At 27.3% G+C, this 17,173-nt stretch overlaps 2 protein-coding genes and 1 long non-coding RNA gene across 3 annotated transcripts; all 3 read left to right on the top strand.

Moving 5' to 3' along the window:
• Window positions 1-634: 634 nt before the first annotated feature.
• On the top strand, window positions 635-5,242 carry LOC126852130 (AP2/ERF domain-containing protein PFD0985w-like). The gene is made up of 12 exons (XM_050596617.1): window positions 635-2,311; window positions 2,433-2,504; window positions 2,578-2,709; window positions 2,787-2,897; window positions 2,973-3,086; window positions 3,165-3,275; window positions 3,351-3,461; window positions 3,537-3,602; window positions 3,691-3,777; window positions 3,961-4,029; window positions 4,374-4,466; window positions 4,977-5,242. Exons 1-12 carry the CDS (start codon window positions 2,296-2,298, stop codon window positions 5,240-5,242), a joined length of 1,248 nt encoding a protein of 415 aa, XP_050452574.1. The 5' UTR covers window positions 635-2,295.
• A 763-nt stretch (window positions 5,243-6,005) lies between these two features.
• LOC126852008 (uncharacterized) lies at window positions 6,006-8,170 on the top strand. Its single transcript, XM_050596451.1, has 3 exons — window positions 6,006-6,909; window positions 7,092-7,175; window positions 7,665-8,170. Exons 1-3 carry the CDS (start codon window positions 6,231-6,233, stop codon window positions 7,874-7,876), a joined length of 975 nt encoding a protein of 324 aa, XP_050452408.1. The 5' UTR covers window positions 6,006-6,230; the 3' UTR covers window positions 7,877-8,170.
• A 2,485-nt stretch (window positions 8,171-10,655) lies between these two features.
• On the top strand, window positions 10,656-12,220 carry LOC126852082 (uncharacterized). The gene is made up of 2 exons (XR_007687784.1): window positions 10,656-11,273; window positions 11,987-12,220. It is a non-coding gene; the product is annotated as an uncharacterized LOC126852082 (long non-coding RNA).
• Window positions 12,221-17,173: the final 4,953 nt, after the last annotated feature.

Genomic DNA, 17,173 nt, shown 5'->3' on the forward strand with positions numbered 1-17,173 from the left:
AACATGATGAATTCATGATCCGAGTTAAAATCCGTCCATCCGAAAATGCCATTATATTGATTTAAAATTATCAATAGAACACAAGTTAAAAATGTTTCCTCATATCTTATTATTTTTTAAATAGATATAGAAGTTAAATTGATATTAAAGTTTTTTTAAATAAATTAAAATGATCAAATATATAAAAATGTCTCTATTTTTATATTTATTAAAACATTTACAAAATTTGAATAATTCAACAGATCTCTAAATATCTTTCAATCTCTAAATATATAGTATAGTAAAATAATCAGAATTATTCTTAATTAAGGATAAAAATAAGATACAAATTTGTTTTTTTAAAGTATGTTATTATAATAGAAAAAAATACCAATAAAACACAAGAAAGAATTTAATGTATTATTAGTTTTTTTAGTTTTTAAATATTTTTACTTCATATCCTATTGATAATTTTAAATGATTTTTTTTAATATAATTTATATACTACGTCAATATCGCCAATATAAGAAAGCGTTATGTATTTATTGAATAGGTTTATTGACAAATAGATTTTTGAAAAATTATATTAGTATAAAATTAAGATTGATTAAATGCTAATTTTATTATATATTCTTCCTTTGTCTCTAATACATTTTATATATTTTACAATATGTTAATTATAACTTATTGTAAAATATATAAAATGTATTAGAGACAAAGGAAGAATATATAATAAAATTAGCATTTAATTAATCCTAATTTTATACTAATACAATTTTTCAAAAATCTATTTGTCAATAAACCTATTCAATAAATACATAACGCTTTCTTATATTAGCGATATTGACGTAGTATATAAATTATATTAAAAGAAAAATTCATTTAAAATTAATAAAGAATTGATTTTTTATATGTGAGCAATTTTTATATGCAAGCATTTTTTATGCAAGTACTACGTATTTTGCTGCTTTAAAGATTTACGGGGTAATTGTACATATAGTACCAGCTAACAAAGTACGTAGTATTATTAAACATGCGCAGAAAAATATCTCAAGTGATCGTTACATTCATCGACATAGGATACGTTCAGAAAACACAACCGTTGGATATCAATCGAATGTGATTGGTTCTTACTTCTACAACCAACAAATCAATGTCGAGTGTTAACAAGACAGTGCTCAGCAGTTGTTTTCTAAACGCACTCATATATAGTGGACAGTACATGTGTGGATGCTCAGTGAGAGGGATTAATCTGAATAGTTCGCTTCGGTCTTCTGTGCATGTTTTATATAATTTTGAAATTCTCTTTGTTCTATTAAGTGGTTCTTTAAAGTTTCATTAATCATTTTCATTACTTTAATCCTGTGATTGATTTAATATGTATGCAATAGTTAAATTTTATGATGATGTGTATTACGCCTAACTAGTTGTATTTATACTACTAAAAATATAACAAAAGCAAAGTATAGTGATGGATATAGATATCCCGCAACCATTGTGGCAAAAAACAGTAAGTTAAAACGTTACTTTAAAAAGTTGCTTTATGTATAAAACCGGATAATGTTCAAAACAACGGGCATGTCGCACATTTTAATAAAAGTGTGTTTATTCGATAGTTTTTCATTGCTAAATGATGAATTCCTAAATGATGAATTTGAATAAATTAAATATAAAGAAGATTTTAACAATAAAATTATTGTGCGTAATTTTTGCGTCTGGCTCTTATTAGCCCTCTTTCCATTAAAATTTTATATTTAGAAGGGCCTCATTTATATTATTAAAATTATATGCATACTATATATAAAATGTGCTTCTCTGATTAAAAATTATATTTTTAAATCTCACTCAAAAGTCATATAATCTTTATCTTCTGTTAAAAAAAAATAACTTAAACACTATACAAAAAAAACTTTTTCATTATAACAGATGATAAGAAGCTGTTGCAGATAATAGTTACAAATATTAATAGAAATATACCTTATGTACTATGTAATAGAGTTTCTAAGCGACATGGATGTGATAATTTTAATGCACAAATAACAAACCACAATGCTCAAAGAATTGCTATCAAGCCTGCATTTTGTGGTATGTTTTCTTACTTCACATGCATAAATTTCGATTTCTAAACTACGTAATTTTGCTATAAATATTATACCGTGTGATTTATATTATACTGTATTAGATTATATTTATATTTGCTGTAATATAATATATTATATTACAGATATTACTAAACCGATATCTTTAGATTATGTAACTGTAAATAATAAAACTAGTATCACCAATCAAGATGTTAGCTATAAGAAAAATATTAAAATGCCTTTATCTCATGGTAAGACTGTACTGAAGTATTCTATAAATATAAGTTAGATTATTATAGACATGTTAATATCTATTTACATTTTTAGTAAATATTAAAGAAACAATAAGTTTTCACGATGAAAATATTACAGATGATGAGACTGATTTCGACTCTCCAACAGATGTTGAATGTCAGAGGAATATTTTTGTGTCTGCATTTAATAGTGAGTATATATTATAAGCAAAATACGAATTTCTATACATATTATTATATGGAAATATATTCTATTTGTTTAGGAAATATGAATGTCAGGGTGGACCATAATAATATGAGGGCAAATAATGATGATACTGATATCTTTAATAGAGACTGCGAGATAGTTGTACGAGATAGTTGTACGAGAAATATTGCTACATCTTTATCTTGCGGTAAGTCTTAGTAGAAGTAATTATATAAATACAGATTAGTGTTGACATTATATGTCAATCTTTATTTATATTTTCAGTAAATACTGAAGAAACCATAAATTGTCACGATGAAAATAGAAACGATGAGACTGATTTTGATTCTCTAAACATAGATTGTCAGAATAATATTCTTGTACCTGCATTTAATAGTGAGTATATGCTTAACTACAAGCATTTCTTAAATTTCTACAAATGTTATATGTAAATCTATTCTATTTATCTAGGAAATATTAATGTAACAATGGACTGTGATAATATGAATACAAACATTAATGAGACTGATATCTTAAATAAAAGTCATAATTGTACGAGAAATGTTGATGCATCTTTATCTTGCGGTAAGTCTTGTTTAGAAGTAACTATGTAAGTACAAATTAGTATTAACATTATATGTTAATCTCTATTTGTATTTTTAGTAAATACTGAAGAATTGATAAATTATCATGATGAAAATAGAAACGATGAGACTGATTTTGACTCTCCAGACATTGATTGTCAGAATAATATTCTTGTGCCTGCATTTAATAGTGAGTATATGCTTAACTACAAGCATTTCTTAAATTTCTACAAATGTTATATGTAAATCTATTCTATTTATCTAGAAAATATTAATGTAACAATGGATTGTGATAATATGAACACAAATGATAATGAGACTGATATTAATAAAGATCACAGTTATACGCTATATGTTGATTTATCTTTATCTCATGGTAAGTCTTATTATGAGTATCTTATAAATACAGATTATTGTAAACATTATATGCTAATCTTTTTTATATTTTCAGTAGATACTGAGAAAATAATTAACTATGATTTTCAAGACGATTATGATGTGATGATTCCGATAACGTGTAAGTATATTAATAAGGTTGATAAGTACTTTAGTAAATATTATTTATTATAAATACAAAGAAATTTTAGTATATTTTTTAATTTCAGATGTTAACGCAGCAACTGACATGTCTGACCTAACAAACCAGAAAAATAATGATGCAAAAAACGAACAAATAGAAGTCTCAGTTCCTTGTAAGTAATTTTCACGAAATATTTTATTGAATGTTGCATGTGATGTATATTAAAATGTGCCAATTTCATGCATGTTGAAGCGAAAGACATAATAGACATTTTACTTCATAAACTACAGAAGTACAACTGATGCTGTTTAAATGTAGATAGTTTTAATGGTATATATGTTTATTGTTTTTACAGCTATATTTAGTAACTGTGACTTTAGGGATGTGAAAAAAGCTGTGAAGCGATTGACATTTAACACTATTGGTATGAAAATATCAAGCATAATATGAGCATATATAAAAATTTTGTAGTAATATTAAAAATAGTATACATTATCAAAATTACTCTTTAACGTATTTTACATTCAAAATTTATTAGAAAGTAACACTATAATATTTCTTCCTTAAAATAATATTTATAATAGTTTTCATTAATAATAAAATATTTTTTATTTATTCTGTTTTTTCTTTGCAAATAGTCGATTAACTCTAACATCTTTGACATTTATATTAATTTAGCATCTAGTTTTTCTGAGAGATATCTAATTCTTTTTTTCCTTGTTACTGTATACTGCATTTAATTATATTTATGTATTATTTTATGTTTAGAAAAATCATCAGAAGATGCAGAACACGTATGCGTACTTCCTATTTGTCTTGATAATCCAGAAATTGTTGATTTTGATGTTCCAGTATCTCATGGTATACATAATTTTCTTATTATTTGTAGATAATTTTTGAAATACGTTTTTAATCAATAAATTGGATTGATGTTATTGATATAATATATACATATAATATATACATATATACATATAATGGACATGGTACTCATAATGTTAATGTTACTATATGTAATGTTGTGTTTTTATGTTTGGTGTTTATGTTTGATTCTTGATGTTTGATACATCAAAATTAACATTAAAATTATAGTAAACACAAATTTCATTATCATTACATTGATACATTATATTTTTTTTCTTTCATGTACATCTTTGTACATTTATGATAATGTATATATTGAGATATATATATATATATATATATATATATATATATATATATATATATTATAGTTCTGTATTATAGTTCTGTATATTATAGTCTGTATTATTGTTCTGTATATTATAGTTTGTATTATAGTTCTTTAACAACATGGAAGTTATAGCCCTTGTTTACATTGATATCTAATATCTTTGTTTTTGACACTAGATAATGATAATGATGAAGATTATAATGAAGATTCAGAATATATACCTTCAGAACATAGTTCTTTACAAAATCAATCTCCACAAGATCATGTGTCAATTGTTGATAAGACTACATCTTCCATTTCTAGTTATGATACTTCTAATATAAATGTCGTTGGTACGTCAGCATGTAACGACGAAGTTATGTATGTTCAAAAGTCTAATGTGAAATCAACGAAACAAAATTATTGCGCTTTTTGTATGAAGTTGCAATCACAGCTTGCATGACATTTGGAAACGGTACACCGTGACAAGCCCGAAGTAAAAAAATTTGCCGTTCTGCCTAAAAAAAATCCGGAAAGGAAAAAATTAATAGATGCTATTCGAAAGATGGGTAACTTCAAATTTAACACAGACTCAGAACTTAATACTGGACAATTAATAGTATGCAGGCGTCCGAATGAAAAAATTGTTAAGACTGCTAAAGATTTTATTGCCTGCATAAAATGTAAAGGTTTTTTTGCAAAAAACACAATACGTCATCATTCTCGATCTTGTCTGAAAAAAGATTTTCGAAAATGTAAAAATATTATGATTATGGGTAGAAAAATTACCGGCAGAATACATTCAGTGGCAAGTGAGACATTAAGAAAAACAGTGTTTCCTGTTATGCAAGATGACGAAATAACACGTATTGTGAGATATGATAAATTACTGATTTTATATGCTAATAAGCTGTGCATTAAATATAAATCACAACATCAACATGACATGATACGTGCACGATTGCGTGTTCTAGGCCGTTTCCTTTTAGCATTGAAAAATATAAATAAGAATATAGAAGATTTTCAGTCATTGTATCATCCCCAAATATATGATGATTGTATTTCTGCTATTAATATAGTTGCAGGATATAACGATGAGGAACAACTTTATAAAACTCCCGCAGTAGCGGCTAATTTGTCAACCCTCATAAAACATATAGGAAATCTCCTCATTATGGAATGCATCAAGAATCAAAACGAAGAGAAAAAAAAAATTAATTAAAGATTTTTTAAAATTATTAATTGTGGATGTTGGTACAAGTATCAATAAAACTGTTCTCGAAACGCAATCGGCTCATAAAAGACGTAAGAAAATAAGACTTCCGTCAATAGAAGATATTAAAAAGTTGCATACACATTTGGCAAGAAAGAGAACTGAAGCTTATGTAGCATTAAAGGAATCTTTTTCATATAAAAAATGGATTTCTTTAGCAGAAGTAACATTAACTTCAATGCACGTTTTTAATAGACGACGAGCAGGAGAAATGGAAAGAGCACATATCGAAGATTTTAAAAACTATGAAAGAGTAAATAAAAATATGTACAGTGATATTTATAAATCATTATCCACGAACGATAAAAAAATTGCTGAAAAATATGTCCGATTTTGTATCAGAGGAAAATTAGGACATACAGTACCTGTTTTACTGTCAAACGATCTTTTTGATTGTGTTACTTTGATTTTGAAATATCGTAAAGAAGCTAATATACCACAGAAAAATCCTTATATTCTTGGATTACCTAGTATCAACAAAGACAGATATCGATATCTAAGAGCCTGTCTTTTAATACGTAAATTTGCACAAGAATGTAACGCAAGTCATTCAACTACTTTATATGGTACAACGTTACGAAAACATATAGCAACACATTGCATTCAACTCAATCTCAATGATACTGATGTTTCGGATCTTGCCACATTTATGGGTCATGCTGATAAAATACATAGAGACCATTATAGGCAACCAATAGCAAGCAGAGATATTCTTAAAATTTCTCAATATTTAGAAGCTGTATTAGAAGAAAATGCACAAGATACAAGTAACGAATCGGCATCGGACAGCGATTCTGAAAAGGAAAATAACTTAAACGAAGAGAACAATAATAATATATATAATTCTGATGAAATAGGTAATGTTATTTGAATTACATTTAAATCATTATATAAGTATATGAAAGTGAAATTTATAATATTAATGTTCACATTATTTAAATTAGAATGTTTTATGTTATATTAATGTTTGCGTAATTTATATAGAAGTATTTTTATTATATTACACATAAAAGTTATAATGTTTGCATGTTTATTTTAGATGTATCATTGTGTAACATGTCAAAGGATTCCATAAATTGTTACAAGCAAACGGATAAACAAGATGGAAAGCGGAAACGCAGTAGTAAGTAATTTTTCTTATGTTTTCAATTTATAACTGTATAGTTTCAATAATACAAGTTTCTTTATTTTATTCTATAATAACAGTTCATTCTTAAAAATATATCCTATTTATATTTTCAATATAATTTTAAATTCATATTTAATAAGTACGTGCATATAATTGTATCGTTTCTTTTTCACTGAATTTGCATATGTAAATTAATAACGTAATTGTTTTTTATATTAATTATTTATTTAATATTAATTATTTAATGCTAAACATAGATACAAATATGACGCAAGATTAAAAAGGATTAAATATAGTAAATTGTCATTACTATTTAAAAAATCTTGATCGTTAAATATGTAATGTTAATATGGTTACGTATTAAATATGGAATGAGAATGTTTGATTATAACAATTAACATGTTCTTATGTTAAATTTATAAACTAGTATTATATTTTCATGCTAATTAAATTATTTCAATAATATCCTTTATGCTCTTCTAGCATCTCCTTATGAAAAAACAAAAAGAGTACGATGGACAGAAGACGAGAAAGAAGCAGTGCTTCATGCGTTTGCACAACATATGGATAATCATACATTGCCATCTCTAAGAGAGATTCAAGAAGTTAGGAAAAAATATATTTCTCTTGCTCGTCGTACATCGCCGCAAATCAAAACGTGGCTGCATAATAAACAAAAAAACTTTCAAAAATAGTGTAAGATTTTATAATTTTATACAAAACATTTTATTATAACTCTTATATTATGCTATATTGATATGTTGTATTAGTTTATTGATTGTTTTTTATCATTTATAATAGCGTTAAAAATTTAGAGATTTAATTTAAGTTTCAAAATTTTGCGAATTTAATTGAAGCCAAATATGATTGATGTATTAAAGTACTTTTATTTTTCTGGAATCATATATGAAGCTTGCTTGTTTATAACACTGGAAATAAAAAATATCAAATTCTGTATTGTCATAAAAATGTTTGAATAAATCAATATTTTAAACAAATTATATAATATACCTTACAGCAGTAAGCAACGATTTTAATTATCATTTTCTTGTCTCACATATTGAAATGTATATTACAGATGTGTAACATAAAATTTTATTGAAATCGAGGAGAAAGTAAGTATATTGCATATTTCTTTCTTTTATAATAATATTTGTATGTATAAATTATTGTTGTTGTATTATCTTATTAAATTTATATATGTATGTTTTTATACATTGTCTAGTAAATATTATATAATCTAATAAATAATATACATAAAAAATTAAACTGTAAAATGTTTATTTTAAAACATAGGAAACAAATATTTATTGGATTATCCTGTAATTATATATACACATTTTACAGTGTAATTTTTTGTGTATATAATTTATTAGACGTATATAATGTTTATTAGATAATTTATATACACATATATATGTACATATAATTAAATAATGGAACAACAATAATTCATATATACAAATATTACAAAAGATAGTAAATATGTGAAATACGTACATTCTCTTTGATTTCAATAAAATTTTATGTAATTCTATTAATTTGAATTAATTTTAATTCAAATGTATTAATTGAATTAATTGAATATAATTGTATTAATTGAATTAATTTTAATTCTAAGTTGTGTTTTCACTAAGCTTTCCTGGGGCAGTAAAATTAAAGTTGAAAGATAAAATTAAATTTTTATTTCTAATTATATGCACGTACTTGTTAGATATAAAATGTTAGAGATATGTTAAAAATATAAATAAGATATATTTTTTAAAAATGAACTATTATTATAGAAAGAGTTATAGAACTATTATAAGAAAAAGAAGCTTGTATTATTGAAACTCGTATAGTAAATCATCATAAATTGGAAATAAATAAGAAAAACTATTTACTACTATGTTTCTGTTTTCTATCTAGATTATCCGTTTACTTGTAACGTTTATGGAATCTTTTGAAATTTGTTGTTAAAAACGTGCATTGAAATTTCACGAGATTATTATTTTATTTTCCAATGTCATAATGACGTAAACTTTCTAATTTGATGTAATGATTTTTTGCTTAAACAACAGAGAGGATTCAGGTCAAAATGACAAAAAAGACTAGTTTTGTTCTTGATTTTACGTCGCAAATATCAATTTAATGTACAGCAAAATGTTCTATGAGAGACATTTGTTTCTTTTTTACTGACAATGAATATTTAAACGTATCAGAGATCTTTTAATATATTAAACGGTAGATTTTGTTTAAATTAAGTTTGACGTAAATATACATGAGTATATGGATGGAATTTTTAGATATAATTATTAAAAAATATGGATATAATTATTAATATAAATGTGTTTATATCTCGAGAAAAAAAATCTATACTCAATCAAGTATAAATATATAGGGTGTCCGGCGTCAATCGCCCGTCGTGTGCAGGTAGAGTAGGCAAAACTGAGAAGAAAAGTCCTGTACCATTTTTTTCGATAACTCTTAATAAAAGAGTTATTATTGAGTGAAGTCTGGCAATTCAACACCGACCTTTAGCTGGACGCACGTCAAAGAGCCGCGCGCCTGGCATGTGTGCGTGAGCGCTCAGCTGTTTACAGCACCTCACTGACGTGCGTCTGATCTAAAGATCGATAATGATTGGCCAGACTTTACTCAATAATAACTCTCTTATTAAGCATTATAAAAAAAATGATATATGACTTTTCTCCTTTACCTCTATTTGCATACGACGGGTGATGCGATTGACGCCGGACACCCGGTATATATTAAAATTGATATCCGTAAAACCCATATCAGACTACACATTAAAGATTGAGATTCAAGATTCACAAATGTAATCTCAACAATCAGAGATAGGATTGTATGTATCAATTTCATTATTGTTATTATTTATATATTACTTTCTCCTCTTCTTAATATTTATTAGGAAACAAAGCAGATTTTCATATAAAATTTATAGTTAGATTGTTGGGATTACATTTATGATATATCTAAATGTTAGAGTTTTGTTCTTTATAGCTGAACTGGCTGAAACTACATATATGTAATACTCATACATGTAATAATACTATATTGCTAGTCACATATCTTTCCAATGAATGGCATTAGCGAAAACATTAAGGTGCAGATATGTAGCAAACTCTCGCTTCCACAATTTGCGTACTTGACGTAATGCGCATGCGCTAGCATACGTAAAGGCCATTATACTATTGGCTCGATTGAACGAAATTCACGCATGCGCATTGTCCAGTACGCAAATTGTAGAAGAGAGAAGTTGATATACATCTTCACCGTAATGTTTTCGCTAATGCCGTTTATTTGGAAGATACTGACTAGCAATGGCCTAGTTTACACCGATATATTTTAATATGTACTAAATACTATACCGACCAATCGTAATTATTCCATTCTTTAGAGCAATGACTATTGGTCCGTGCAGTATTTAATACGTCTTAAAGTTTATCGGTGTAAACTAGGCCAGTATAGTAGTATTACATATATGTCGATTAATGACATCATTACATTGTCTCTGCCAATAAAAAGCTTAAATTCCTAATAAAATATAGTGATTAATTGATTCAAATTGGATTAACGCATTCATTCGAATGTGCCGTAAGATATCTTGAAAATCTAGTGACAAAAAGTCCTTGCAGTAGTGCGTAGTTTATATCTGATTTAGGGCTAATTTCACCACCTTTGATTAGATTAGGTTAGACGATATCCATTGAGAGATCTGCTTTTTTGAAAATGCAGTGTTCTCATTGGATATTGTTTATCGTTATTCCCTTGTTCCTACCGTTATCACCTCGCATTATGCAAGAGGTTTCCCAACAATCGAAAATATAAAGAAAAGCCGATCAAACACATTTTCCATAATCGTAACCGTGACATAAGGATTCGATCAATCGCATTGCTTAATTTGGCTGTCGCGTTGTTATGAAGAGCCGAATTAAGCAATGCGATTGGTTTAAATCAGTTTATGGCCATCTGAATGGATCGTACTAGCCATCCAGTATCAGAAACGAAGAAGGTAACAGAAAGAAAAAAAGGAAAATTGTTTATTTTATGCGTCTCAAGGATATGTACCAATATTATATATTATGTACTGTGAGTATACACTTATTTAAATTTATTTTTATTAATATAAAGTATATTAAAAAATAGTTATAATAAAATATATATTTTTTTTTAGAATAAATTTCTTATTAGACTATCTAAATAAAGATGAATATATAAACTAATATATTCATGTGACATATACACAATCGAAATTAATTGAGATTTATTTAAAAAAAACACATGTATTGGATAAACTAAAAGATAATCACTGACAAAGAAAAAAAAGAAAAAAATGTAATAATATTTTTCTCTTAGGCCAATTCTACAATAAGTTGTCGTTAGTCGTAAACAAATTGATCAACCACAATCAACTTTTTTTTAAATTATTGACTGTGGTTGATCAATTTGTTTACGACTAATGACAACTTATTGTAGAATTGGCCTAAGAGAAAAATATTATTACATCTTTTCTTTCTTTGTCAGTGATTATCTTTAGTTTATCCAATACATGTGTTTTTAAATAAATCTCAATTAATTAAGTCAATAATTTAAAAAAGTTGACTGTGGTTGATCAATTTGTTTACGACTAATGACATACAACTTACTGTAAAACCGGCCTTTCAATAATAAATAAAAAAATAAATATAAAAGTATGATAAATATATAAGGTCTATAAGATATATAAAGTATATATAACATAGTTTTCTAATAATAATACTTTTTATGTTTTAAAGTAAATAATTCACATTTTAATTGTACAGGTTTTCTAGCTATTAGACATATGATGAGATGATTCACAGATGCATTAATACAGATCCATTAATTTTGAGTTGAACGCCTTCACAAAGCTTTCCTTGAATCGTATAGCATCTGTATTTCCAGAAATGACTATTGTGTGCTTGATGAAACTGAATTTAATATAGAAAAATTCTTTCTTATAATATAAGCTTCTAATAGGTAATCTAATAATCTCTTTATAATAAATAATGTTTACTAGAATACTATATTGAGTTGATATTAATAATACATTTACAATTTATCAGAATCATTACATCATAGTCTTTAAAAATTGCAATCTGGAATAGAGATATATTTATATGTATATATCAGAAAAGTTGTATTTAAGTTATCTTTTTTAAAGTGAGAGAAGAGAGCCTTTAGGCATAGCCACATCCAAAATAAAATTTTGAAACAGGAAAGCATTTAACACTTTGTTTATAGTTTATTTATAGTTTTAATATAATTTTTTCTGATTATTTTTATGTAATTTATAATATATTAGAAAAGAAATATTTAATAAAATTTAGATAGAACTTTAATAATATATACTATCTATATTTATTATATAACTTATGTAATTATTTTTATTTACGTATATCTATATAAATATACTTATATATTTGTGATATGTACATTTATGTAATCTAATACAATCTAGAAAAAGAAAGACAATTTGATATACTAAAGTAGAAAATCTTTTATTTGGACTAAAAGTAAAAGAATCTGGTATATGTTGTCCAATGTTTTGATTGGCTTGATATGAAATGATGGCACCAATCAGTGATGATGTTTTAAAAAATTAACCAATAATTTATGTCAAGTACATGAGTATTGGTAAATACAAATATAGTAGTAAGTATATATAGTATATTTTGGACAAACTAGAACATATGTCAGTTTCTGACTTTTAAGGACTTTACATCTACATCCTGTACGGTATGCCGTATGCTCCATGTAACTCCCCCATCTTGAATCTCCAGAATTCCCATCTTACATCTCCGGTAAATCTCCAGAGCAAATGAAATGAAGAAGAAGAAGCAAAAAACGCGTTATTTATTGTTGTTGTTTGTTTTGATTATTCGTTTTCTTTTTCTAATCAATACTGCTACAGCAATAAATAAATAATTTTTTTTTAGTAAAACTCATTCATTTGATTGGATTTTCAAAATAAATATTTTTAGATTTTTCCTCTTAATTGTCTGTTTATTCAATAAACAACCGCTATTCAAAAGAAAAATTTCCTTATTTATTTTTGGAATGTCATTAAAATAACCGTCTTATGAAAAATAGTGGTGTCGCCATAATAGCCGAATAGTATAATGTATTGTACATAGTTTTGTACTGTCACTGTACTAACCGATCTATACTTAATTCCTTATACATACGTACCTGCGCATTTTATCACAAAATTAAAAATAATGTATATGTCAGAGCATCAATGTACTCTTATGTATACAATAAAATGTTAAGTTTTTTGCTGTCGTCAAAATAGTCAATTGACATATATATATATATATATATATATATATATATATATATATATATATGTGTGTGTGTGTGTGTGTGTGTGTGTGTGTGTACATAATAATGATAATTTGTTAATAGTCTTCCACATGAGGTGTTCCACACCCACTATTATCGATGCATTTTTTTTAGGTGGTTTCTCCAGTAGGCCTATTCCACTAAAAGATTTTGAAAATTATTAAATATGTGGCGCGACAAAAAAATAATATTTTTAAACATAAGATATTAAATTAAAATAAAAAAGCAGAAAAAAATTCTGAAAATTAATTTATATCAAAATTTTTATTTGATATTCTGGGTCGTTTGTACGATTCTACTAGGAATAATATATCCACAGAAATTTTCGATGAATTAACTCGCATCAGCGAGGATAATGATGTATCGTTTAAGGAAGAACGTTTTTCTGTTTTGATAAATTTCATTTTTGAAAAAGAACATTCACATAAATTTGTGGACCCAAACATGGAGAAAATTTGAAGACTGAAATTTGTAAGATAACACGATACATTTGGATAACACGATACATTTAAAATTTTAAAGAATTCAACTCCCTTTTCTAGTCGTGTCTTTAAAGAAAGATGACATTGCAAATCGCAAAGTTTAGCCTGAAGTTTTAAGCTTTGTTCCTCGATTTATACTGTGACAGTTTTTTCTCGAAAATTCTCGAAAAGTATTAAATCTTTTCGTAGCGTTTCGAAATCTCTGAAATGCGAATTAAATTGATTTATTAAAGAATCAATAATATTAATTTGTTTTTGACAATTTATGCTGTATTCTTCAAAAAAAATCTGAGAAGAAAAAATGAAAAATGTTATTTTCTAAATGATTTTTAAACAATTGCAGTTTCCTACAAAAAGAATTGACATGACTAATTAATTGTGAAATAACTTGATTGGTCTTTTGTAGCTTTAAATTTAAAATATTTAAATGATTTGTTATATCATTTACTAGAGCAAACTCACAAAGCGAGTCTAAATCTTCGAAAAAAAATTTAAATTCATCATATTTTGCAAAAAAATTGTTCTTGCAAGAAAAGGAAGATCTCTTTTCTTATTGCAAAGAACTTTTCTAAACATTTTCCTGCACTGAGCTACCGAACTTCACAATACAGAAGCATATCTGTATAAGTTGTGTTATGTTCTTCGAGAAAGAGTAAAAACTTTCAATTAGAAAGAAATTTTTGACCGCCTTTAATTATATTAATAATTTTTGTGACGACAATAATTTTTGAGTTCCACAACTATGCACAGCAATGCAAAACGTCACAAAAATTATTAATATAAATAACTTTCCTATATAACGCTTTTTGATGAATAACGCAATGAATGACAGGGATCTTTAAATCTCGCTGCTTTAACTGACCAAAGAATCCATTTTTGACCCTATCATTGCTCTTGCGCCATCAGTTACGATAGCTGAACATTTTGAGAAATCTACATCAAATTTATTAAGAGTTTGATTAACAGCTTCGAAGATATCAATACCCCTTGCATATTTAATAATTTTCAAAATCTTTTAATGGAATAGGCCTACTGGAGAAACCACCTAAAAAAAAACGCATCGATAATAGTGGGTGTGGAACACCTTGGGTGTGGAAAGCTATTAACAAATTATCATTATTATGTATACACACACACACACACACACACACACACACACATATATATATATATATATATATATATATATATATATATATAAGATTAAGGATTTAGACTTATAATATTTTATTCATTATTATAATAATTATTTCGGAACGACACACCCTATACATTGTAAAAGTCAGGCGAGCGCGCCGATCAATACTTTTATCCACCCGCTGATAAGACCCAGCCCGGAGACAAAGGCGTGAGTCAAGCAGAACAAAGAGCTTGATGCAATACAGCTAAGGCCCATGCAACGTCCCCACAACGGAGAATTTCTCCACGCTGGATACCCCAACCGACTCCCGGCAATACCGAGGGAGTCCGATGCAGCAGCAGCAGCATTCATTACTGTGCGATTCTTCGATCAGAGTGGTCATAAGCTAACTAGTAGAGTCTCCGGCCTGAGCGGTCTTATAATTTTCTACTTTGAACATAGTAATCCGGCGTTCGCGTCGTCAAACTTTAAAGTCATTAAAGACTTAGAATTTTCTACTCTGCATTACGACCAATAAGGTCTTAGAATTATTCATTGTAGCTTAACAAACTCTGATTTTATAAGGCACGCGCAAGGTGTCTTTTCATTGTATAAGTTACATTAAATAGTAATAAACGATTTTTATAATCAATTATTAAGTGTATTACTATTTTGTTAATATCCATCTGGATTCCACATCCCGCACGGGAACCTTGAAGCTAAGGAACTAAGGAGAAAGGACTAAATATTAAGTAAAATAAATCTTACGTAAGTTAATACATTTATTTTTAAATATCTAATGATCTGACTGCTTGAGAATCCTTCTGAATCCCAGAGTAAACTCGGTGAAGGCAGAGTGACCCAAAAGTAAACATAATAACTATTAAAGCAAAGATAAAATAATATAATTCATTTTAATAGAAATAATTTTTTTATTGTGTACTAACGTTGAGACGTAACACTATCGTAAATGGAATAACTCAGTTTAGACACTATTTATATGGACGACGGTTTATAATACAAACGGACCACAAACCTCTGGTTACCTTTGGCTACATTCTATCAAGGATCCAAGCTCCCGATTATGGAAATGGAGGCTGAAAATATTAGAGTATGATTTTGAAATCCGCTATCAATCAGGAAAAACTAACCTCGTAACTGATGCTTTATCTAGAAACCCTCCTTGCGTTACCTTATTACCGCTAACCATTTCTGACGGAAACTCTGACGAATCCCTGTTTTCATATCAAACAGCAACCCAACAGTCGCATCTCCCTATAACCTCCTTTACTGACGAAACAAACTCAGTGAATTTTAAAGCAGCAATCCAAAATTTAACCGAAGACGCTCTATTAACACCACCAGTTATCGACAATGATAATGAACAAAGATTCACGTTCATTGAAAACACTGAACCAACAAGCCCAGGTAATAATGACGGAACAAACCAAAACCTAAACGAAGTTGACATGGAAGATTTTAGCGAAAATGAATCAATAGATGAGAGCTTAGGAAATGAATCGGATAATGCTTCAGTCAGTCTACAATTAGAGGACGATATTTCTTTTAATTTGAATGAAACTCGAGAATCCTTATTAGCTAAAAAAGATCATCACCTCATTTTCATCGACTTAAACGGAACACCAATAGATAAAGGCGCTAAAGATTACCAAAAAGAAAACAAACTACCCCAATACACTGACTTTACCTTTACTAGAGCACGGATATCGAGGATAAACAACAAAAAATTTCAATCTCCATATCTATTAAACAAGATGAAAAGACTTTAATTAGATCCGACGATGTAATGAATAGCATAAGATCTTTACGAGATGTAATAATAGAACTTAGAATAACCTCAATTAGCATGTCTCAAAATGATTCCTATGATACTATATCGTGGAACTTCCTGTACAAAAATTTGAAAAGATTTCTTTCAGACTTACCTTTGAAATTGACTATTTTCAAATCCCTAGTGCGAAATCCAAACCCTGAGGAAAGAGCTCAATTAATATATGAAAAGC

The sequence above is a fragment of the Cataglyphis hispanica genome, chromosome 9, assembly GCF_021464435.1.
Source record: "Cataglyphis hispanica isolate Lineage 1 chromosome 9, ULB_Chis1_1.0, whole genome shotgun sequence".
Classification (NCBI taxonomy): Eukaryota; Metazoa; Arthropoda; class Insecta; order Hymenoptera; family Formicidae; genus Cataglyphis; species Cataglyphis hispanica.